Genomic DNA, 24,167 nt, shown 5'->3' on the forward strand with positions numbered 1-24,167 from the left:
GCAACCACATCTGTATACTATCACAAATCTAAACACATCCGGCTCAAGCAATTCTGTTTTCTTTTACATACGCTCGTATGGGAGTCATACTATCGTATGACTTCTGGTCAAACTCCGTACGGCTGCACGCTCAGTGTACTTTTGTGTACTTTTGTCATGTGGGGTTCCATACGATCGTATAAATCCTATACGATCGTATTTAGGGATTGTGAGTTTTAAGAGATGGTGTACGAATATCATAACCCTTTGTTTTTTAAGAAATATACCACTTATGTCCGTATTCTTAAAGCTTTTGCATCACTACTGTTTTCATGGGCGCCCACATCACATACCGTATCTCTCTCCCTTGTCTCTCCCTCATGGAAAACGCTCCTTGATGGAATGGGTTTGGAATGGTTTTTAGCATGTTTAAGTGATTAAATTTATGGGTTTTTAGGTGTTTATATGTGTGGAATTGAATAACTATAAGAAATCAATATTCTGCAGGTGAAACATTAAGATCGGACATGATTCGGAAGATAAAAAAATTTGGAAGATATGGAAGATGATAGGATAGAGGGTTGAATTACGTAGACGTTGCCGCAAATGAGGAGGACAATGAAAATTTTATGAAGGAAACAATAATTTTAAGAAAGCTAAGACTGTAGCTTACGTCCTTAGGAGTATTTTTGTCCCTCCTCACATTCTTCTCACAAGCACATCCTGACACTCCTTGTAAAAGAATTTCTCGACACGCCACGATGAAGACGGTCTTAGGTATAAAATTATAAAACATGTATACGTATTCTATACACATACCAAAAATATTATCCAAAAAATTTACAAAATCGATGCACGAATTTACAAAAATAATTGAAGCCGTTGGAATGACCACTCGTGACAATTGACATATATGGGTATAGGCTCCCTTCCAAAAAAGTCTCCATGTGAGTGATAACACATGACCCACCAACAAATTATGTTCACCACTTTATACAGTAAAAAATTTAAAAACATGTTCACACTTTTAAAAATAATTAGTACATATTATTATATTAAAACTTATCATCATCGAAATATGCTATGCATCCATTTATGTCGTGTTCCAAGATATTGATAGCACGAGCCTTTTAGTAAACTACAACCAAAACGACAACGTTTACTTTTGTCAATAAATATACGTACCAACTTCTCATTTGCCATTTGAGAAAAATATGGAGAGGGGACACACATTGTTTCTTACACTACTTATTCTTGTAACGGTAACAACGTGCGAGTGTCAAATCCATGGCTCGCGGGCCAACCAGGCGGAAACCCTGATGGAATTCAGACGTTCAAGAAAATACCAGGCCCGAGTCAGTATGGCCAGTGAGGACATGTTGACTGAATCAGGCCTTGGTGATCAAATGAAAACCGACAATAGTGGGAGGAAAATGGAAGATGATTACATACACGAAGGGCTTCCCGGGCAACCATTATCCACCCTTTCGATATTTAAACAATATTCGGGATATATTAATGTTGATAGAGTCAATGGTAGAAGCCTTTTCTACTATTTTGTTGAAGCTCTTGATGAACCATCCTCTAAGCCACTTGTTCTTTGGCTTAATGGAGGTACATTTTGCTAATCTTTGCCTTTTCTTCGGTTTAACGAGATAAACTCGTAAAGTTTTATGAAAAATGTTACAGAAAATAACATTTTGGATGACTAAAAGTTGCTTACAACATTCTAAATCACTTATATTATATAAAATTAGCATATTACTTGGTTTGTATAGCCATATCTAATGCATTTGTTCTTAATCATATCTACGTGTTTTGATTAATAACACAACCTCTCTAAACGGTCCATTTTGTCACATATATTCGAAATTTGTTTGCATTATGATACAAGGAACATGTCAATAGAATTGCAATTGAAATGTAGTTATTATAGTCTATTTTTGGACTGGCAAACTACTATGTAGCGCAAGGCCGTCTTTGAGGGGGGGGGGGGGGGGGGGGGGTTCCCGGTCCGATCACCCTGATATATGCATGTCATGTCACTTTGGTTAATTAATTAAGTTAGAATAAGTTGCATCACATTTGCATACAAAGTTTTGACGTGTTGAAATATGCAAACTTGTATACATATAATAATTCGTATAATTCTTTTAATAAAAAAGACATGTATTATAAATAAAAGGTTACACAAATGCAATATATTTTATGAACTTTACACTTACAAAAACAATTTCTTATATTTTATAGATTCCACACCTATTTTCTTAGCATTTTCCTACACATCTTCATAACAGATGCGCTTACACACACATTATAACTTATAACGACCCATTATAACGTGACAGGACCGGGTTGTTCCTCGCTTGGGGTTGGAGCCATGATCGAGATTGGACCGTTTGGCGTTAACCCTGATGGCAAAACGCTCTATACACGAAGATATTCATGGAACAAAGGTTGGTTTTCTTGTACATGTCCCACTAAATATATATAAGTCAGCTTTAATAATATATGTTTTGATCCGTTACACAGTTGCGAATATATTATTCTTGGAGTCACCCGCAGGAGTTGGATTCTCTTACTCCAACACAACCAGTGATTATGACATGTCAGGGGATAAAAGGACTGGTAGGCTCCCTTTTATTATTGCATGCACCTTCTTTTATAAAGAAATAGAAAGAAAGAAAGTTAACATGGTTTTTATATCTAGTTGCTTCCATAGTAAGGATATTCCATTTGAATTGTCTTTTATTATTACTATTATTAAATAAACTGAAAGTTCCAACTTTCAAGTGAAGAGTTATTTTCACCCGTGCGTGCAACGAAACGGGTAAAATACATACATGTTTGAAAGCTACTGTGCGTTGCAGTGGAAACATGGCAAGAAGTCGGTCGGTATTAGTTCGATTTGTTATGATAAAAGTTTGATTATTAAAGTTAAGAGACCAAAAAGTAAATATGCAAGTTGAAAGGAAAAATATTTTATTCTCAAAGTTGAGGGGCCGAATAGTAATATGTGAAATTAAAGTTGAGAGACTAAAAAGTATATATACAAAACTTTTGAGACAAAAACCTAATTTACCAAAATTTGTAAATAAAGTTGAGGGCCAAATGAACTTAGGTAGCTAAAGTATAAATAATCAAAGTTTTATAAATTATATATATAATTACGTGTGCAATCAAGTTTTGATTTAACATATGGTCTCTTTATAAAATCACAGCCGTTGACTCGTACGCTTTCTTGGTGAATTGGTTCAGACGATTCCCACATTACAAAAATAGCGACTTCTTCATAATAGGCGAAAGCTATGCAGGTACATACTACGGTTCAAAATAAGCAACTTTAAATTCTTATATAAACACATTTATTTTATAAAATTGCTTATTATTATTGTTATTATTATTATTATTATTATTTTCTTAGAGAACACAATATGAAATTTGAGAAGTTAAATTATGTTGCAGGATTTTATATCCCAGAACTAGCTGATGTAATTATAAAGAGAAACAAGGAGGGTCACTCTAGTTCAATCATTAACATCAAGGGTGTTATGGTAAATAACTTCCTTTTGTTTTATCTTCTTTTTCTGCATTACAATATAAAAACCATATTGTTATATCTTAACCCTCTTAATATGTCTTATACAACAATTAGTAGCCACTTTTAATCAATTTCTTTTGAAACAACTTAACTATCAAACATACAAAAGTGATCAGTAAGAAAAGAATCTTGTATATTTTTATTGAGCTAGTAGTTTTTATGTTTTAATCAATTTCTTTTAATGTTTGAATTAGTATACAATGTGAGTATGTGACTGCCACTTTGAAACAATCTTTGACGTTAGAAAACCAATCTACATTAAGGACTAGTTTGACGAATGACGATGATAATGATACAGTCGGTCTAGATACCTATTAAGTCCCCAATCCCCATATAACCTGTTGTGAGTAGCAAGTTGACTAGGAAGTCGCCATAAAATCTAAAAGAAGTACATGTTAATATGTTATAAAGAGTTGTTAGTTTCATACACGTCCAAACCCAATCATGTACCCAAGCCTTAGTTTATCCTGCTCCAGTCCTAGTTTTAGAGAATTATCCGCGTCTAGCCGTCTACATGAGTGATGTAGAGGTCGTGCTCTAATCATAAACAAGTATTTAAAAAACTTAAATACCTATAACTAGCTAGTACGGATGAGTAAAGTCGTCTCCACATGGAATCAATATAAAGTGCAATTCAAGGACTAGGCTTTCTAGACTTGAGAGGACTCTCAAACAACCCACCGAAAATAAAAGAAAGACTCAAAGTTTTTAGAGAGAGAAACTAGAGAGAGGTTAGAGAGAAATATATAAGAAGTTTTTATTTCTTTCTAATGATGGTTCAAAAACTAGGAGGAACCCTCCTTTTATAAGCCAACGAAGGATGTTCATTACATCATTGCTTACATCACACTAGTCAATTACATCATGGCTTACATCACACTAGCCAATTACATCATGGCTTACATCACACTAGACATATTTAAATACTTAGAACTTAACCTACATGCTAAAATCATTTTAAGAGTGATTAAGCTTTATTCTTAAACATGCATCAGACACACAAATCACACAATAATAAAATCACACAACTTAGTGAAATTCTTCAGGCACGTGCTTCTTCATTTCCGTCATATCACAAAACTCGATGGTGAAATCAGGTGGACTTGGATATGGTTCTTCGTATAATGGAGCATCAACTTCAGAATTAGACGGGTCTCGACAACGTGAATACGGGTGTTCACATGGTGGAGCATCAATCTCAAAGATCTGATTGAAAGGGCACTTACTGTTCCAGTAGTTCAGAATAACTTGGTCCCGTTCCTTTGTCTGGGGGTTTTCGGTTGTCCATGCGTCTTCTTTTTCTAGATACTCTAGGGGAATATCTTCAAAATTTACTTTGTTTATTTTTGTTAAGTAACAACGGATTTCTTGCCATGGTTGCAAGTAGTTAATTTTGAAATGATAGCTTGAAGGGCTCATTTCAAACCACCCATAGACGAGACTGGACTGGTCATTGTTGGTTTTCCAAATAACACCAAACAGTGCCTGCCTTGTTTGAATGACAACATCTTCACCCATTTGCTGATCGGGCATAACCACTTAAGGAGTTTAACCATATTTGTCCATTCTAGGGGCATACTTCCTAACTCATTGGAAATCAGGTAATTGATAAGTTTTTCTGAGTTAAATGACATGGCTATTTTGAATTTCTCAAACAAATACCATTCTGTCGGTAGTTAGTACAAATGGCTGACGTATAAGATATTGAGAAAAGGGTAATCTGGGCGAAACCTGCAATTCTTCATGAAAGGGGCCGTTTATATAAGGGCGATAGTTAGGGAGGTTTTGTAGTTTAGTTGAGAAACATTACGGTTTTTTGTTTAGATAAGTTCTTCAACTTTTACTAGGATTAGGGTTGAGTTTGGCTGCTTGGGAATGGTGGCTTTATCCATTTTCTTTATGGATTTCTGGTGATGGTCGTTCCGGATGGAGTGGTGCTGTATTATAGAGTCATTCCTACTTTTATAGGCCACCGGGCCTTTCTCGGCAATGTAAGGAACAGTATAGATTCCCTGTAAATGGAGATTCCCGCAACAGTTGTGATTTTTGAAGTGACACTCGAATCTTTACTTTTGTTGTTTGTGGTTGATACCACTCTTCTCGATTCTTCCTTTATCTTTCAAGATTTCTTTACATGTGATTTTCTGACAGACTTCTTTTGCTTTTGCGAGTGGGGCTTCTTCTTTCTGAGAGATTCGTTTGTTTGTTTCTTCAGAAATCTTTATTGGTAGTGCGCATACTGTAGTTAACTGTTCTTGGTTGTTTTCCTAGGCTGGGAGATAATCTTCCTCGGGAAGCTTTTCTTTATTTTCTTCATAAACGAAACTCTCGTCGTGAGATGGAATTAGCATGTACATTGATGAAGCCATCATCATGTTGTCATCTCCGACCTGTTTGTCCTTTTTAGTACCGCTTTTGGATGGCTTTCGTTCTGTGCTACTTGATGAAGCACTGCGTTTTGAGGATGAATTTCTCGCTCTTGCTCTGATATGGGCTTGTTCATTTGACCAGAGGTTCATTGATGGTGACGTTTATGAGAACGAGTGTACCGATAGTGGTTGTGGCTCAAAGGCTGTTAAGACAAACGGGGCACCCCTCCATGGATCGTCAATCATGGTTGAAGTTCTTTGTTGCTTGTGTTGTCTTTCAAGGTCAACAAGCTGTGCTTTAAGGAACTTCATCTTAGCTTCCTTCTGAACTAGGCTATTTTGTACTTGTGGGCCAGGTCTTGAATGGACTATTTGGAGTAATTCATTATTAAGACTAAGTATCTTGGTTCGAACTTCATAGATGATACTCTCAAGAGTCTACATTATGCCTACCAAGCTTTCTTTGGTTTGGCTAAACCTGTTCTGCTGAGATATGATAGCTTTGAGAGTGTTGTTTTGGGCAACAACATTCTTACTTTGCCAGTTGAGAGTAGCTTCTACAGCAGTGATCTGACTTGAGGATCCTGTGGGATTCATAGTACTGGAAGGTTGAACTTTCCAACTATGTTTGGACATTTGGATAGGATCTTCAAACGAGGCCAGGGCCGGGAACTCAATCTGGAGTTCTGGGGACTAGGCGGATGGAATGGGTGTGATGACAAACATTTCTTTCGGCTTAGGAGAGGTTTTGGGTGATGAATGATTTGTTGATTTAGGTGTTGGCTGTGATGGTGTGTCACCATAAAGGACATAGTGATCAAACCAGCCCGATGGTTCACCGAGAAGGCCAACGGTGAGATCTCCTGCTCCATCTCTTCTTTAGAGACCTTTGGGGATCCTTTCTTCTTCTTTGGAACATCTTCATCATAGTCAACCCTATATGCTTCGTCTAAGCATGCCTGACAGTTGCACACGTCATACAGGAAGTGTTCTGTCTTGGGTGGGGTCTTTACAGGCTACATCATGCACATCGTTGAGAAGACACTTCGTCTGTCTTCTTTGTTGAACTTGAGTTCCACAAGACCATCTTGGTGTCGGATAAAGTCTGGAGGTGTTGTTTTCTGGACTGGAGCCTGATGAATCTGTTTATAATTAGTTATCCATTTTTCCGGAAGGAGCTTGAGGAGCTCTTCTATGTAAATCTGTTTAGGAACATATGTTAAGGTTGGAACGACGTTGGAGTCGATTTCAATGAAAAACGCGTCACCTGAATTATCATTCTCGGGAACCATGATGTCCAAAGAGTGATTTTGGACCTTGTACGCCATCTGGTAGTGGAAGGTTGCTAGAAAGGTGTTAACCTGTTGGGCACCTCCAATATGAATCTGAGCTTTCAGGGCGGTCAATAGTGATAGATCATTGAGAGGCATGTTGAAGTTTGGGTAGAAGGTGACAAACACTGTGCCGGCGTTCAACGTGGTCTGGATAGTACCAATACAGGCGTGTTAGTATTCTACAAACCTAGAATTGACCAAGGCGATCCGGAGAGAACGCCGGTAGACCTTTTCTACCGTGGAAGGTCAGGGCTAATGATACGATCCTACAATAATAATATTATAATTATTATAATTATTATTATTATTTAAGTTTATCTATTATTTAGTTTTCTTTTTAGTCAAATTATGTTTCCTTATCGTTTATCTTTTACTATTTTTATTTCTTTGTTTTCCTATATATTGTAATCTCGTTTAAGAAAAATAATAAGAAAGAATTATTATCTTGGGTTATTTTCTCTTCTTCTCTTGTGTTCTTGGGAGTTCAGACTTCCTCACCTGGGATGATTTCACTACAGTAATGCTTACTCAATTCCACGCTAGTTTGTTAATACAATTGTCAAATCTGATCATGAAACCATTGTTAATTAGGAAGTTACTCAAGGATTGGGGGATGTGACCTTAGGTGGGCATGCAACTGGTAAATATAAGCAACAAAGTTGTAATTTAATGGTTAATAAAGATGCCAATGAAATTTACAACAATACAATTAGCTGGTTGGCGCCAACACTGTTAAAAGGTGCAATAAGGCGACCCGTGTTGCGCCCCCTGTGGTGGTCCGTTGACATTGGCCCGAATAACACTGGAAGGCTCGAATGGCGGCCACCGTGGTGCTACGTTGAGACTTCCCCACATGCCGTCGTACGAATCGAGTGGAGACCGCCTTGGCAACGACATTCCGTCCTTGAGGACAAGGACGTTTTCAAGGGATCGGGAATTGATACGATCCTACAATAATAATATTATAATTATTATTATTATTATTTAAGTTTATCTATTATTTAGTTTCCTTTTTAGTCAAATTATGTTTTCTTTTCGTTTATCTTTTACTATTTTTATTTCTTTGTTTTCCTATATATTGTAATCTCGTTTAAGAAAAATAATAAGAAAGAATTATTATCTTGGGTTATTTTCTCTTCTTCTCTTGTGTTCTTGAAAGATTGACGGTTATCTCGAATAAACCGTAACAGCTAACCTATTGCACCAAAGTGGATATTGGTGAAGCCTTGAACTTGGAAGATCCTTGGAAAATCTGGGGGAAGGTATAGGGTTACTGGGTGTTCGGAGGTTGTGGCTGGAAGCTGGTGTGAATCAAACTTGGAGGTTTGAACATACTCATTGACACTTGGGTTAGGGTTTGAACTATTTTTTTTTTTGACACTTTTTGTAAAAGTATTTTGGGGTTTAGAAAAGACACTATAGGGATTAAATAAAGGCATACTAGTAATAGGGATTTTAGAATCATCATATAGAAAAGAGAATACACATAATTGATCGATCCTAGACGCTACCAACGATTGGACATAGAACGGGTTATACTGGACTCGTGGTTCATATATGAGTTTTAACGTGACTTAACACTTTTTGGGTTTTCCCAATTCGTACTAAACTAGAGACTTACAACGACTCTTCTCCTCTTTAACGTCATCTTACCACTCACGAACAAATTGTCTACCGACACATGGAAGTGCTTTCATGTCGTATCAAACTGTTCAAGTCCTTAACAAGATCAGTTGTTCTGATGCGAGATATCCGATCAAAGTCGGCAGTGACAGAGCATACTTAAAAGATCCGGTAAATGCGGAAAAGATGCCTGGTTTTGGCTCTGATACCATAAAAGAGGGGAGTGTATGGCTGATCTTCTAGAAGACCCATAAGAACCTCAAGACACAAGTCTAAGCTCGGCTTAGAAATTTTCTAAACCTCAAGGACTAGGCTTTCTAGACTTGAGAGGACCCCAAACAACCCACCAGAAAATAAAAGACTAAAAGACTCAAAGTTTTTAAAGAGAGAAACTAGAGAGAGGTTAGAGAGAGCCAAAACCAGGCTCATGTTCCGCCTATACCGGATCTTTTAAGTATGCTCTGTGACTGCCAACTTTGATCAGATCTCTCAAATCAGAACAACTGATCTTGTTAAGTACTTGAACAGTCTGATACGACGTGAAAGCACTTCCCTGTGTCGATAGACAATTTGTTCATGAGTGGTAAACGACGCTAAAAAGGAGAAGAGTCATTGTAAGTCTCTAGTTTAGTACGAATTGGGAAAAACCAAAAAGTGTTAGGTCATGTTAAAACTCATATATGAACCACGAGTCCAGTCTATCCCATTCTATGTCCAGTCGTCGGTCGTCAGCGTCTAGGATCGATCAATTATATGAGTTCTCTTATCTATATGATGATTCTAAAATCCCTATTACTAGTATGCCTTTATTTAATCCCTATAGTGTGTTTTCTAAACCCCAAAATACTCTTACAAAAAGTGTCAAAAAAACAATTAGTTCAAACCCCAACCCAAGTGTCAATGAGTATGTTCAAACTTCCAAGTTTGATTCACACAAGCTTCCAGCCACAACCTCCGAACACCCAGTAACCCTATACCTTCCCCCAGATTTTCCAAGGATCTTCCAAGCGCAAGGCTTCACCAATATCCACTTTGGTGCAATAAGGTTAGCCCTGACATTCGATGGTAGAAAAGGTCTACCGGCATTCTCCCGGATCGCCTTGGTCAATTCTAAGTTTCTATAATACCAACACGCCTGTATTGGTACTATCCAAACCACGTTGAACGTCAGCACAATGTTTGTCACCTTCTACCCAAACTTCAGCATGCCTCTCAATGATCCATCACTATTAACCGCCATGAAAGCTCAGATTCATATTGGAGGTGCCCAACAGGTTAACACCTTTCAAGCAACCTTCCACTACCAGATAGCGTACAAGGCCCAAAATCACTCTTTAGACATCATGGTCCCAGAACATGATAATTCAGGTGACGCGTTGTTCATCGAAATCGACTCCAACGTCGTTCCAACCTTAACATATGTTCCTAAGCCGAAATACATAGAAGAGCTCCTCAAGCTCCTTCCGGAAAAATGGATAACTAATTATAAACAGATTCATCAGGCTCCAGTCCAGAAAACAACACCTCCAGATTTTATCCGACACCAAGATGGTCTTGTGGAACTCAAGTTCAACAAAGAAGACAGACGAAGTGTCTTCTCAACGATGTGCATGATGTAGCCTGTAAAGACCCCACCCAAGACAGAACACTTCACGTATGACGTGTGCAACTGTCAGGCATGCTTAGACGAAGCATATAGGGTTGACTATGATGAAGATGTTCCAAAGAAGAAGAAAGGATCCCCAAAGGTCTCTAAAGAAGAGATGGAGCAGGAGATCTCACCGTTGGCCTTCTCGGTGAACCATCGGGCTGGTTTGATCACTATGTCCTTTATGGTGACACACCATCACAGCCAACACCTAAATCAACAAATCATTCATCACCCAAAACCTCTCCTAAGCCGAAAGAAATGTTTGTCATCACACCCATCCCATCCGCCTAGTCCCCAGAACTCCAGATTGAGTTCCCGGCCCTGGCCTCGTTTGAAGATCCTATCCAAATGTCCAAACATAGTTGGAAAGTTCAACCTTCCAGTACTATGAATCCCACAGGATCCTCAAGTCAGATCACTGCTGTAGAAGCTACTCTCAACTGGCAAAGTAAGAATGTTGTTGCCCAAAACAACACTCCCAAAGCTATCATATCTCAGCAGAACAGGTTTAGCCAAACCAAAGAAAGCTTGGTAGGCATAATGTAGACTCTTGAGAGTATCATCTATGAAGATCGAACCAAGATACTTAGTCTTCATAATGAATTACTCCAAATAGTCCATTCAAGACCTGGCCCACAAGTACAAAATAGCCTAGTTCAGAAGGAAGCTAAGATGAAGTTCCTTAAAGCACAGCTTGTTGACCTTGAAAGACAACACAAGCAACAAAGAACTTCAACCATGATTGACGATCCATGGAGGGGTGCCCCGTTTGTCTTAACAGCCTTTGAGCCACAACCACTATCGGTACACTCGTTCTCATAAACGTCACCATCAATGAACCTCTGGTCAAATGAACAAGCCCATATCAGAGCAAGAGCGAGAAATTCATCCTCAAAACGCAGTGCTTCATCAAGTAGCACAGAACGAAAGCCATCCAAAAGCGGTACTAAAAAGGACAAACAGTTCGGAGATGACAACATGATGATGGCTTCATCAATGTACATGCTAATTCCATCTCACGACGAGAGTTTCGTTTCTGAAGAAAATAAAGAAAAGCTTCCCGAGGAAGATTATCTCCCAGCCTAGGAAAACAACCAAGAACAGTTAACTACAGTATGCGCACTACCAATAAAGATTTCAGAAGAAACAAACAAACGAATCTCTCAGAAAGAAGAAGCCCCACTAGCAAAAGCAAAAGAAGTCTGTCAGAAAATCACATGTAAAGAAATCTTGAAAGATAAAGGAAGAATCGAGAAGAGTGGTATCAACCACAAACAACAAAAGTAAAGATTCGAGTGTCACTTCAAAAATCACAATTGTTGTGGGAAGCTCCATTACAGGGAATCTTTACTGTTCCTTACAATGCCTAGAAAGGTTTGGTGGCCTATAAAAGCAGGAATGACTCTAAAATCCAACACAACTCCATCCGAAACGACCATCACCAGAAAGCCATAAAGAAAATGGATAAAGCCACCATTCCCAAGCAGCCAAACTCGACCCCAATCCCAGTAAAAGTTGAAGAACTTATCTAAACAAACAACCGTAATGTTTCTCAACTAAACTACAAGACCTCCCTAACTATCGCCTCTATATAAATGACCCCTTCATGAAGAATTGCAGGTTTCGCCCATATTACCCTTTTCTTAATATCCTACACGTCAGCAATTTGTGCCAGCTACAGATAGAAGCCTTAGGGTTTTTCTTGTATTGGTTTGAGAAATTCAAGATAGCCATGTCCTTTAACTCCGAAAAACTTATATGTTACCTGATTACCCATGAGTTACGAATTATGCCCCCAGAAAGGTCAAATATGGTTAAACTCCTTAAGTGGTTCTGCCCGATCAGCAAATGGGTGAAGATGTTGTCATCCAGACAAGGCAGACACTGTTTGGTGTTATTTGGAAAACCAAGTAATTATATGCAGAACGACCCATCAAAGAAGAATAATGACCCGTTTAGTCTTGTGTATGGGTGGTTTGAAATGAGCCCTTCAAGCTATTACTTCAAAAATTAACTACGTGCAACCATGGAAAGAAATATGTCGTTAATTAGAAAAAAGAAACAAAGTATATTTTGAAGATACCCCCCATATATTCTAGCAAAAGAAGACGCATCGACAACCGAAAACCCCTAGACAAAGGAATTGGACCAAGTTATTCTGAACTACTGGAACGACAAGTGCATGTTCAATCAAGTCTTTGAGGTTGATCCTCCACCATATGAAGACCCATCTAATCCTGAGGCCGATGCTCCACCATACGAAGACTCGTATCCAAGTCCACCTGATTTCACCATCAAGTTCTGTGACATGACGGAAATAAAGAAGCACGTGGCTGAAGAATTCCACTAAGTTGTGTGACGGAAAGAAAGACACAAAAGCAACCACTGAAACCACCGAGTCAGTTTAAGAACAACATATCTTAACCTCATCAAAACATGTCATGTCAGTCCTGAAATCGATAGTTCAGCAATATTTGCCTTAAATAAACCATTGGCGTTAACTCACACCATCTTCTACTTTTCAATTTATGGTTAATGTGTCATTCCTAGATTATTTCGGAGTTAAAAAAAATGTTTTTTTAGCTTAAACTGTATTCTTTACATTTTTATCATTATACTATGATTTTTATAGTGTTTTTTAATCTTATAATCATTTGAAGCTATTAGAAATTATTAACTAGGTCAAAAAGTTATTCGGGTAAATATTTGAGTCAAAAGAACATGTATTACATTATTAACATTGTGGTTGTTTGTATATATAGGTTGGGAATGGAATCATGAACGAGGATACCGACGACAAAGGATTCAACGATTACTTATGGAGCCATGCGTTAATTTCAGATGAAATTTATACCAAATTAACTCAAAATTGTAGTAATGCTACCGTTAATAGCGAATACTGTAATAGCTTAGAGGAAGAACTCGGGGAAGAAATCGGGGACATTGATTTCTACAACATCTACGGCCCCACTTGTCCGATATTGCCCCATGGATTAACAGTTAGGAAGAAACGCCATAGCGGATTAGATCCATGCGAAGGAAATTACGTGGAAGCGTATCTCAATCTACCAAATGTTCAAAAAGCTTTCCATGCTAATGTCACCAAGTTATCTTATCCATGGGCGACTTGCAGGTATGATCATTTACCGGGTCAACTCGCTCTACCTATGCTTTAAAAGTTATATTTTGTACCGTTAAAACCGTCTGACCTTGCTGAAAAGCATGTTGATGTTAATGGGTGTGAATTTATGAGACTACACGAACCTAATATGAAATTCATCACGAATTTGATTCTAGTCTAAATGGTTTTGGGTCAACCATGAAAACAAATTTTACTAAACGGATGTGCTTGGGTCAACTTGGCGGGATCATGGGTTGACCCGTCTAATCCTTAATATTATAATAAAATTGTTTTAGCGTAATATTTTATTTACTTTAACTTAACTATATCAGATAGGAGGTCAAATATGAAATCATTGTTTTGTAGGAAGGCTTAAAATAAAACATGCCATGTAAATATGACACTCTATGGTTTTTTAGCACACTGTAGATGTAAACAATCAAATACTTTGATCCAAAGACCAAGATCTATTCCTAGACTTCTTTAGAAAATGTATATTCTTACAATACCCATACACTTATATTATATACATTGTTGTTTTGCTATAGTTTGTGATTTAAAGTGCTAGTATAAAATTAAAAAGAACTTTTCTAGTTAAATGGTTCATGTTCGTGTCAATCCATAAAAAATGTTTTTTTGTCCCAATTTATGTGACTAATCCGATATTCATAATCTGACCCATTAACATTAAGCATAGTTATGGGATGGGTGATTTGTTTGGGCCTTTGGGCCAACTCATTGTCTTGGATAATATCATTTAACCTTGGTTTATAATTTGTTTTGTTGCAGTAAACTCATTGTGAAGTGGAAGGATAGTCCGAAAACTATGCTTCCGATATACAAAAGGCTAATTGCTTCGGGTCTTCGAATACTTCTTTATAGGTATTCATGTCACACTTTTAACAATTACACGACTCATTGTAAAATGGACCATTTGACTGTCTCTAGAGATTATTCTAATGATCTGATATGAAACATTTTCGACAGTGGAGACGTGGATGCCGTTGTTCCAGTTTGTGGCACACGATATTCTATTGATGCCATGAACCTTAAAGTGATCAAACCTTGGCGATTCTGGACAGACGCTACTAAACAAGTAACGTTTCTTGTCTAAAAACCGTACAAACTTTAGACTTACGTTTAATGGATACTAAAAGAGTATTAAACAAGCTAGGAAATTTGAGTTTTGGTTAAATGTTTCAGGTGGCGGGGTATAAGGTTGTATACGATGGATTAACGTTTGCTACTGTACGAGGTGCTGGTCATGAAGTACCTCATTTTCAACCACGCCAAGCCTTTGCTTTAGTAAAGACGTTCTTGGCAAATCGCGATTAAAAACAAGCATCATTATCAAACAAGTGGTTTTATATTCTTCATTATTAGTATCATTATCAGCCGTCAACACAAAAGAATAGTGTTGTAGATTCAGTGTTTCAATCCATGAAATGAATTATAGCATCGATAGGCACTCTTGTAACCAATAACGAGAAAATCTATTTTTAATTCGTTCGACATGTTATCAATGCAACTTTACCATCAAGGATTCGTTTAATACGATCTTATCTTGCCGATTCAATCATTTAGGAGTTCAAATATAATAAAGTGCAAGCGTATTTTAAAATGGGATAATTCCCAAAATGATCCAAAACAAGAGAGAAAAAAAATGATCCTAAATTGGTCCACATTTCCAAACTAACCCATGAAATATGTACTGACCGGACGCTTTGGAAAAATAAACGACTGGATTTTTAATCCAATCAAAATGTGACGTGTAAAGGATCTGACACACCAGACGAGATTTTTAAAAATCTCGTCTGTTCCGACCATATTTTAAAGTTAACTCACTTTTTAAAAAACAGTCTATCCAGACAGTTTTTTTATGTTTCTTGTCTCGTCCTTTCAAATTATTATTAGTCCTAACTTCTTCATCTTCATCTTCTTCATGTTTCATCTTCATCTTTATCATCTTCATCTTCTTCTTCATCTTCATCTTCTCCGGCACCCTCAACCTCACCACCGTCTGACACCACCTCACCGCCACCCGACACCACATCACCTCCACCCGCTGTCGCCGCATCACCACCGCCAACCACCAATTCCCCACCTTCGGCAGCCACTTCTCCACCGCCAACCACCAATTCCCCTGTAAAATGGCTAAGCCCAAAACATAATAAACCTGACCTGACTGAGTTATGAGTTAGGATTCGTTACCCACTATATTAGATTGTGTGACACCTTTTAACCATTATTATTATTGTTATTATGGTGTTTGTTTCAGGTAGGATATCTTTTTAAGTTTTTTGGTTGGCGGTTGGCGGTGGTGATGCGGTGAGGTGGTGTTAGAAGGTGGGGAACTGGTGGTTGCCGGTAGTAATGCGGCGGCGGCGGGGTGGCGGTGAGGTGGTGTCGGGTGGCGGTGAGGTGGTGTTAGACGGTGATGAGGTTGTGGGGTGCCGGAGAAGATGAAGATGAAGAAGAAGACGATGATGATGAAGATGAAGATGAAGAACATGAAGAAGATAAAGAAGATGAAATAATAATAATTTGAACGGACCAGACAAGAAACATAAAAAAACCGTCTAGATAGACTGTTTTTTAAAAAGTGAGTTAACTTTAAAATATGGTTGGAACATACGAGATTTTTAAAAATTTCGTCTGATGTGTCAGATCCTTTACACATGTCACATTTTGATTGGATTAAAAATTCAGTCAATTATTTTTTCAAAGCGTCTGGTTAGTACATATTTCATGGGTTAGTTTGGAAATGTGGACCCATTCAGGATCTTTTTTTTCTCTCCCTCTTATTTGGGATCATTTTGGGAATTATCCCCTTTAAAATTTCATTGTTATAAAAGTTATATGTACGTAGTAACTATGCTATATTATAATGCATATATGAGAGATATTTAAAGACAAAAGTTAAGTGAATTCAAGTTGTAATAATGCTTATAGTACAATACATAATGCAAATGTGACGAGGCAAAATTGTCTTTTATGCAACATCATCCGCTTATTTAAAGAATAGAATTAAGTGTCATTTTAGTACCTGTGATTTGATCAACTACGTAACTTTAGTATCTACTCTTTATTTTGTGCAAATGGCTACCTCAGTTTCAATAAACATGCATTTTTAGTACTTTTTTTTCTAACCCCGTCTATTTATTCCGTTAAGTCAGGGATAGTTTGGTAAGTTCGTTACTTTCTTTGTTTTTTTCTTTTCTTTTAAATGCTCATACCATGTAAACCATAAATCCCCAAATCAAAACATCAAAATCCAAATCCTAAATCTCTAAATCTTTTCTCCATATCATAATAGGGTTTGAATTTTTACGATATTTAGTGATTTAGGATTTGGATTTTGATGTTATGATTTGAGGATTTATGGTTTACAAGATATAAGCGTTTAAAAGAAAAGAAAAAAACAAAGAAAATAACGAAGTTACCAAACTATCCATGATTTAACGGAAAAAATAGACGGGGTTAGAAAAAAAATACTAAAATTGCAAGTTTTTTTTAACCTAAGGTAGCCATTTGCACAAAATAAGAATATGTACTAAAGTTGCGTAGTTGGTCAAACCACATATACTATGACAGTTATCTCTAAAGAATATTTACACCTTTGCCTAATGTCTCCTTAACTTTTGGATCACCGTCAAGGATAAAATACAATGAAAATGTGACACACGAGTGTAGTTTCACCTTTTTTTTACACCCTTTAGAGAATATGATTTATTAACTTCAAACTATAATTTATTACTTTCTGATATGTTTATGGGGATCATGTCGAAAAACACACATTTTATTGACTTTTAACCTTATAAAAAAACATTGTTGTTATTATTATTATTATGATTATTAGGTGTATTGGTTTTATTAATTTTAACTATCATTTTTTGATCGTTTCTGGTCTTAATTAACGAATTGGCTGATAATGATCCCACTTTTTATCATATTTCTTGCCAACGGTCCGTTACTAACCGGTTCTAACGTCTTCAGTTGCAGGTCACCGGAAAAATGTTTAGCCGGAAACTCACATTTATTTCAGAAAACGCAGCATGCTCGTCCCAAACATCTTTGTAACCTTTGATCGGACCTTCAGGAACCTTTTTCTATTAAAAGCCTCAATTATTGAGGTCACCGGAACCCTAGAACTATCGTCGGAATCGGTTGGTTGTGTTCAAGTGGTGGTGTTTGGTTGTTGCTATTGGTGTTCAGGTTCAGTTTTTCGACAAAAAAATAAGCAACCAACATTAGGGTTCCGTTAGTTGTCAATTATTGGAAACAAATCTGTTAAAAGATAAGACCTTCAGCAACCAGCTCGTTAGTTAGGAACGACAACAACAAAAGATAATGGTTTTGATTTATAAAACCAATACACCTTAAATGTTATTATTATTATTGTAACAAAAAAAATCTGCTTTTCTCAAAACTTATGGTCCACTTCATTCTAAAAGTCTACACCCTTTCTTCTACATATACACTTAGCAAAACACAAACCTTTCTCCAAACAATCATATATCCATCTTCTCCTTAATTCCATGGAAGTACAAACCATCCCACCGTCACCGGCTGCCGAATTCAACTTCGACAGCACCGCCACGTCCCCATACGCCACTGCCCCATCAAGTCCTCAATCCACCATGATCCCATTCTTCTGGGAACACAAACCAGGAATCCCCAAACATGATCATACAGATTTTGCATTCGGGCATCTCGAACGCCACTCTATATCCGCAGCCGACGACCTCTTTGATTGCGGCAAAATCAAACCATTGAAACCGCCCCCATGCATGCATTTCCCTAGTGACTCACCAGGATCATGCAAACCGCCTAGCTTCCGGTTTAAAGAGGTGTTATCCGGTTTTGATCCTTTCTATGAGGCGTTAAAGCAAACACCGAACCCACCCGAGGAGAATGCAACAAATTATGGACGTGAAACGACGTCGAAAAGCAACAAGTGCAATAAGTGGAACATCAAGAACTTGTTATTGTTTCGAAGTGTGTCCGAAGGGGGTGTGACAACGAGAAAAGGTTCTATGAATAAATACACAATGTTGAAAAAGGACGAAGCATTTAGTTTCAGAAGCACCGACACTGGTTCGATGATGGTGTCGGTGGAGGAAGTGAATTTATCGACAACAGGAGAGATGAGGAGGAGGACGAACTTGCCGTGCAAATCCGGGTTATTGGGTTGCCTAAGGTTTCATCAAAACGCAGCAAGTGTTATGAAACAATGAAATTAGAAAGGGATCTGGTTTTCATACACTGGTAAGGTAAAAAAAAAAGGTATATTGTAACTTGTAAGGTTGTTTATCTTAGTGTGAAGTTACATTTTACAGTGTATGATTCTTAAAAGTGGTGACAAGTCATTATATTTGTTATCTGAATCTTTGTTTATCACATAAGAATGTTCATTATGGTGATGTGAGAGTGATAACGATAGTAGTGAAGGCAATTTGTGTGGATTGACCCACATAGGATATATATATTCCATTATTGTGGTTGCTTTTTACTTGTCTCCCTATTTATTATTATTAGTTTCAACCACTCTTTGTATAATTTCATGATTGATCATTTTCTAATTTCTTGAAATAGTTTTATGGTATACATTTGTATTGAGAGTGTAATAAGTTTTATCTAAATTAAAGATATGGATTTCTTGGTTTCTTTTATCTTTTATTAATTTTGTGAAAATAATGAGTTTCATACTAAATTAAAGAAGTTAGTGGTAAGAACCAGATTTTTCTTTAGTTCAACTAGATGTGAAATTCATGTTTTCTAAAAAAATAAAAAATAAAAATTTTACAAAAATAAATTCCAACGAGTTCCAATGATCCGAGTCGGTGGATCCTTTTGGACCCCTTTGGTTCCATCATACTTCAATTTCATTAGTGGCGGATTTAAAAGAAAAACTGAGAAGGAGTACGGGCTAAAAGATCTTTGTTTAGGGGTAGCTGATATATAAAACGAAAAAAAAAAATACACTAAATAATGTTTTTCGCCAAGAAAGTTGAGCCCGTCAACCTTTGCTAGATTCACCCCTGAATTTTAGATATATCATTACAATATAAATTTTTAAAAACTCACATGCTTATGTTATCACACGCTTATTTTTTTTTATTTACTTGGATACTTTCTTTCCATTAAACCAACTTTATTGATTTCACATTATTAATATTATTATAAACTTTAGGGGTTAGCCATAATGAAATGGGATGAAAGAGTGTCGTTTTGTGCAAAGTTGCTGTCGGCAACGGGGTAAAAAGGGAATTTAGTTTTTAAATATGTGGTGGGGTCAGTGGCCAATTTATATAAGTCAGTCGGTCAGTCCTACACAAGTAAACAGTCAACCAACTGGACTTTTTTTTTTTAACGACCAACAAAGTAACACCGGGTATTCCGTACGTGGCCCCCATTGGCTAAAGGTAGCCCGAGCCGGCCACTAGTCCGGACGGACGGAGCCCCTAGCGATCCGTCCACCTATTGAGGGATTCACCGGATAAAACCCGACCCCCACGCCCGCAAAATGGCACGACAACGAGGGGCCAGAAAAACCGGGTGAGATCAGGACTCGAACCCTGACAAGCCAGGGTCATCCCTCATATCTCCCATATAAATTGGTGATAGTTAGGTTTAAACCCCCTACCTCTCACTTGTAAAGTGAGTGCTCTACCATTGAACCACAACCAATTTATCAACCAACTGGACTTAAAGCTAGATTTGTAAAAAAAAATTAAAAAAGAAATAATATGTTTTATATAACTACTTAAAACTATTTGGGTCTTTTAAATACCAAAATTTGAAAAGGCTTAAAGTTAAATTGACAAAAATGTTTCAAAATGATAAAAAATAACATGGAACTTAAGAATCTTGAAATAGTAGTATGTAAAAATCTTTATTGGGTTAAACAGGTCGCATTTGCGTCAACCCATTAAGCAGCCCTATTTCAAACCACCGAATCCAGGCGACCAGGCCCCTACCAACACCATCAGCTTTGTAAGATCAGGGTATAAATGCACACAGTCACACATATATAGTCTGCACTTAATAGCTTCTAATATAGTCATTAATAAAAACAAAATATGACTGTAGAATACTGAAAATGATGTGAATCTATGAAATCAAACCGTTATACAAATCTCATGTTAATTTTTTAGTTTCAAGATTGAAAACGAGGATCGATCAATGAATTTTACAGCATCGTTTGCGTTTAGCTAGGCCGCTCATTTCCAGCATCAATGGGTTCCCCACTCATCGTCTTCTGTATTGAAAATGTTACCATAAATTTATCAGTATAAATCCATACATTCCCTTATAATATACTTACGAATGAGTCAATTTATGTTATGCTTTGCCCTAGCGGGTCATATGGGTAAGGACATAGAATTAACCTAAAAGAAAGCGGGTCAAACGCTGCCCAAAGTGTCTTCTTATTAGGAGTGTAAACGAGCCAAGCTGCTCATGCGCTACTTGAGATCGGCTCTCTAAATTCTAAAAGCTCGAATCAAACCGAGCTTAAATAAGCTTGGGCTTTAGAAATAAAGTTTGATATATGCCAACTTGCCAAGCTCATAAGTTAAACGATCCGAGCTCGAGCCTAGTCGAGTTGGGCTCGGCTTGTTTACACCCCTATTTTTTAATGCATAAAAACTCACACTGTATACATAATATTTAAAAGCTTATTAAATAATATAATATATTATCTTTGACGCAGACAAGTTGTAGAAAATCGGACAAAAGTGTTTTTGGTCAACCAGACCTGGACCGTTTTGACCCGTTACCCAACCCATTTTGCGACATGTATGACAAATTTGTTAAAACATATTACCACTAAAATTTATGCAAAATGCGTACCGGTACCGGCATATTAATGCTTATAAAGACCAAGTGAAGACTTTTCTCTCTCCTCGACTCTCTTCCTTGCAGCCTCCCTAGCCTTGAGTGCGGCGGCTTCTTCCTCGGACACAACTTTCGGTTTCGTATCCACTCGCTTTCTCTTGTTTATAGCAAGGGAAGACGGCTTGTTAACAGATCGTGTAGGGTTTACAGTTGACCGTTGAGTTTTAGAGTCTGTTTGACTTTGTGAAGTCAATGATTGTGTAGCAAACATGGGTTTCTTTTGTATAGACCCAGAGGGCTGTTTAGACGCTGCAGCAAAAGCCTCTTCCTGTGTCACCCACTTACCTGTTAGCAAAACAAAAAATATTATAAAAAAGGTTAAACAATCTATAAAATTTATAGAAAGGCTACCAATTTACCTAAAGCATCAGTATAGTAGAAGCCCGAGTTAGGATCATAGTAACAACCGTTACTTTTATTGTAGTAATACCCTGATGAGGTGTCATGCTCCCATTCTGTCATTAACAAAAATCATGTATTGTTTCATTTCACTTTATGAAAAATTTATTTTTTTTATAAATTAACGATTTTTATTACTAACCTCCTGATGTAGAGCCATCACCGGTCCCTTCAATGCTTATTGGAGCACCTAATGAATTTGCCTTCTGAAAAGTTGATATGTCGTTTTGATAACTACGGGTTGCTTTCTGCCAACAATAATTACAACGAAATATATAAAAAAAGTGGCATATTGAGAATAAATTATCCTTCTAAAATAAAATAGCATATCTATTTATTTACCTCTTCAATTTGTGTGAGAACGCGTTCGGTTTCCTTGTTCTGCTTATCTTTTTTAACTTTCTCGTCTCTCATGTCAGAGAGCCGTTTGGTGACAGCATCTTTGTGGCGTTGACCAAGTTCATGGTTTCTGATGCTTGAAGGATTGTTGGATATGAAGATTTTGCATAAGTCACACCATTTTTTGCCCTGACTAACCCAATACTGAAAAATAAACAAATAAAATGTTAGCGAGATGGTAAATGCAATAAAAGTGAGTTTATAAGTGTAAATCTAAAGCAAAAAAAATAGGGGTGTCAATCATATCAAGTTGGCTAGTTTAATCGTTGAACCAAAACACAAGCCATGCCTTTATTCGTGCCAAAGACATCAACCCTCCCCAAACACACTTAGATTTATTTAACCTAAAGACGACCCACTTACTTAAATGAGTCAAACAGCTTGACAGGCCTATTTTCCAGGCAAGGCCCAATATATGCGCTTCTAGTTTCTAGGACCTCGGTTCTTGAAGTTGCCAACACCTGTATTGGTATTGATGACGGACCACGAACAATGATGATTTGAATTTTGAACCTTTACTATTTATTACTTTTTCAACTTTTGGTACTTTGAACATTTGTTAATCAAGTTCTGGAATTACATTTGAAGCTCGACTCTTTTAGAACTTTTGGTACCAACTAGATGATATCAAAATATTAAATGTTATATAATAACTTTTGTTTTTTATATGAAGAATAGTATTATTTTCCTAATACACAATGTATTTTACCTTTTTTTCTTGTATTTAAGTCGCTTTTTTTTCTTAGGCCCTCACTTTTTGCTCTTTCCGCCTGCCGCCTAGGCCCCAGGCAAGGCCTATGCGCCTTGAGTGCATCTAGCACCTTTGATAACTATGACGGATTGTAGTCAAGTTGCAAGCTTGTTAAACGGGTCATAAATAGATTGGCAAGTTAACTTATTTATCAACCCCTGCCAACCCATTTAACAAGTTTACAACTTGACTGCAACACATAAAACCGTTTGACTCGTTCAGATAAACGGGTAAAGAAAGTCATGTTCGGGTTAACCTGTATGACCTGCTTAACTAACAGAATCAAAGGAAAACAAAACCACCGTTGAATATTATCAAGCCTTAACACAATGATTAAGTAATTTACAATTCCACCTCAGAAGCAATTTCATTGCAGTTTATAATATCTTTTGTTTTTGTTCAATATGTAATTTGAATCTCCATAAACAACAAAATAATATAAAATTCGTGAAATCAAGTAATAAAGTAATAAACCAATCACAGACAATTACACGATTATGCTACTTCATATTAAAAGATAAGATTAAAGACCCTGAATTGATTAATACAGCTTTAACACAATCTATTAAAACCAGTGTCTGGATATAAAGATGGTACCTCAGTCATTGTTGCAAGTTGAATCAGCAAATTGAGTTGTGCGTAAATCAGTACGGATGCTGAATTTAAAAAGCCCTCAAATTTCTGCACGAATTGCGTAGATTTTGATCAGCGAATTAGGGCTCAAATGCTGATCGAAAGAAATAAGCCCTAGAATTTGATCCCCTTATGTATCAAGAAATAATAATAATACTCTTATTCCCCCCCCCCCCCCCCGTCCATAAGGTTTGGCTTGTTGCATATATTTCCCTCAAGTTTTTATTAACGTCTTGTGACACGCTTACTATCTTTTTATTCACCGAAAGAGTGAAACCGTGGTTTTCGTTTTTGTGGTTTATTCAGTATGTTATTCCAATTTAAAAGTTTTTTATTTGACTTTTTAGTCCACAGAGTCTTATTTTCGTTGCAATTTTCGTTCATCTCATTCACATATTTTGGACTGAA

The 24,167-nt window shown here is 37.0% G+C and overlaps 3 protein-coding genes across 3 annotated transcripts; 2 read left to right on the plus strand and 1 right to left on the minus strand.

Annotated features, from left to right (window-relative positions):
- The first annotated feature begins 1,174 nt into the window (after positions 1–1,174).
- Positions 1,175–15,218, plus strand: LOC143611903 (serine carboxypeptidase 24-like). The gene is made up of 9 exons (XM_077086008.1): positions 1,175–1,593; positions 2,328–2,435; positions 2,512–2,607; positions 3,201–3,293; positions 3,445–3,533; positions 13,320–13,690; positions 14,468–14,560; positions 14,666–14,774; positions 14,882–15,218. Exons 1-9 carry the CDS (start codon positions 1,194–1,196, stop codon positions 15,011–15,013), a joined length of 1,491 nt encoding a protein of 496 aa, XP_076942123.1. The 5' UTR covers positions 1,175–1,193; the 3' UTR covers positions 15,014–15,218.
- A 2,998-nt stretch (positions 15,219–18,216) lies between these two features.
- LOC143611909 (uncharacterized) lies at positions 18,217–18,915 on the plus strand. Its single transcript, XM_077086013.1, has one exon. It carries the CDS (start codon positions 18,217–18,219, stop codon positions 18,913–18,915), a length of 699 nt encoding a protein of 232 aa, XP_076942128.1.
- A 1,797-nt stretch (positions 18,916–20,712) lies between these two features.
- Positions 20,713–23,885, minus strand: LOC143611899 (zinc finger protein ZOP1-like). Its single transcript, XM_077086004.1, has 6 exons — positions 23,724–23,885; positions 22,319–22,519; positions 22,119–22,224; positions 21,937–22,032; positions 21,539–21,862; positions 20,713–20,939 (listed from the first exon to the last, which is right to left on the minus strand). The coding sequence occupies exons 1-5, from the start codon at positions 23,730–23,732 to the stop codon at positions 21,546–21,548; spliced, it is 729 nt and encodes a 242-aa protein (XP_076942119.1). The 5' UTR covers positions 23,733–23,885; the 3' UTR covers positions 20,713–20,939; positions 21,539–21,545.
- Between the last annotated feature and the right edge of the window lie 282 nt (positions 23,886–24,167).

This window comes from Bidens hawaiensis, unplaced genomic scaffold (genome assembly GCF_021521415.1).
Source record: "Bidens hawaiensis isolate Kalapana, Puna unplaced genomic scaffold, B.hawaiensis_p1.1 tig00032476_1, whole genome shotgun sequence".
NCBI classification, from domain to species: Eukaryota; Viridiplantae; Streptophyta; class Magnoliopsida; order Asterales; family Asteraceae; genus Bidens; species Bidens hawaiensis.

What these genes read in the sequence shown, in the direction of transcription:
- LOC143611903 (XM_077086008.1), top strand. Translation starts at nt 1,194, where the DNA reads ATGGAGAGGGGACACACATTGTTTCTTACACTACTTATTCTTGTAACG. An exon ending in AATAGGCGAAAGCTATGCAG is followed by an intron (nt 3,294 to 3,444) that starts GTACATACTACG and finishes ATTATGTTGCAG; the next exon opens with GATTTTATATCCCAGAACTA. An exon ending in TTAACATCAAGGGTGTTATG is followed by an intron (nt 3,534 to 13,319) that starts GTAAATAACTTC and finishes TTGTATATATAG; the next exon opens with GTTGGGAATGGAATCATGAA.
- LOC143611909 (XM_077086013.1), top strand. Translation starts at nt 18,217, where the DNA reads ATGGAAGTACAAACCATCCCACCGTCACCGGCTGCCGAATTCAACTTC.
- LOC143611899 (XM_077086004.1), bottom strand. An exon ending in TTCTCACACAAATTGAAGAG is followed by an intron (nt 22,225 to 22,318) that starts GTAAATAAATAG and finishes TATTGTTGGCAG; the next exon opens with AAAGCAACCCGTAGTTATCA. An exon ending in CTACTATACTGATGCTTTAG is followed by an intron (nt 21,863 to 21,936) that starts GTAAATTGGTAG and finishes TTTTGCTAACAG; the next exon opens with GTAAGTGGGTGACACAGGAA.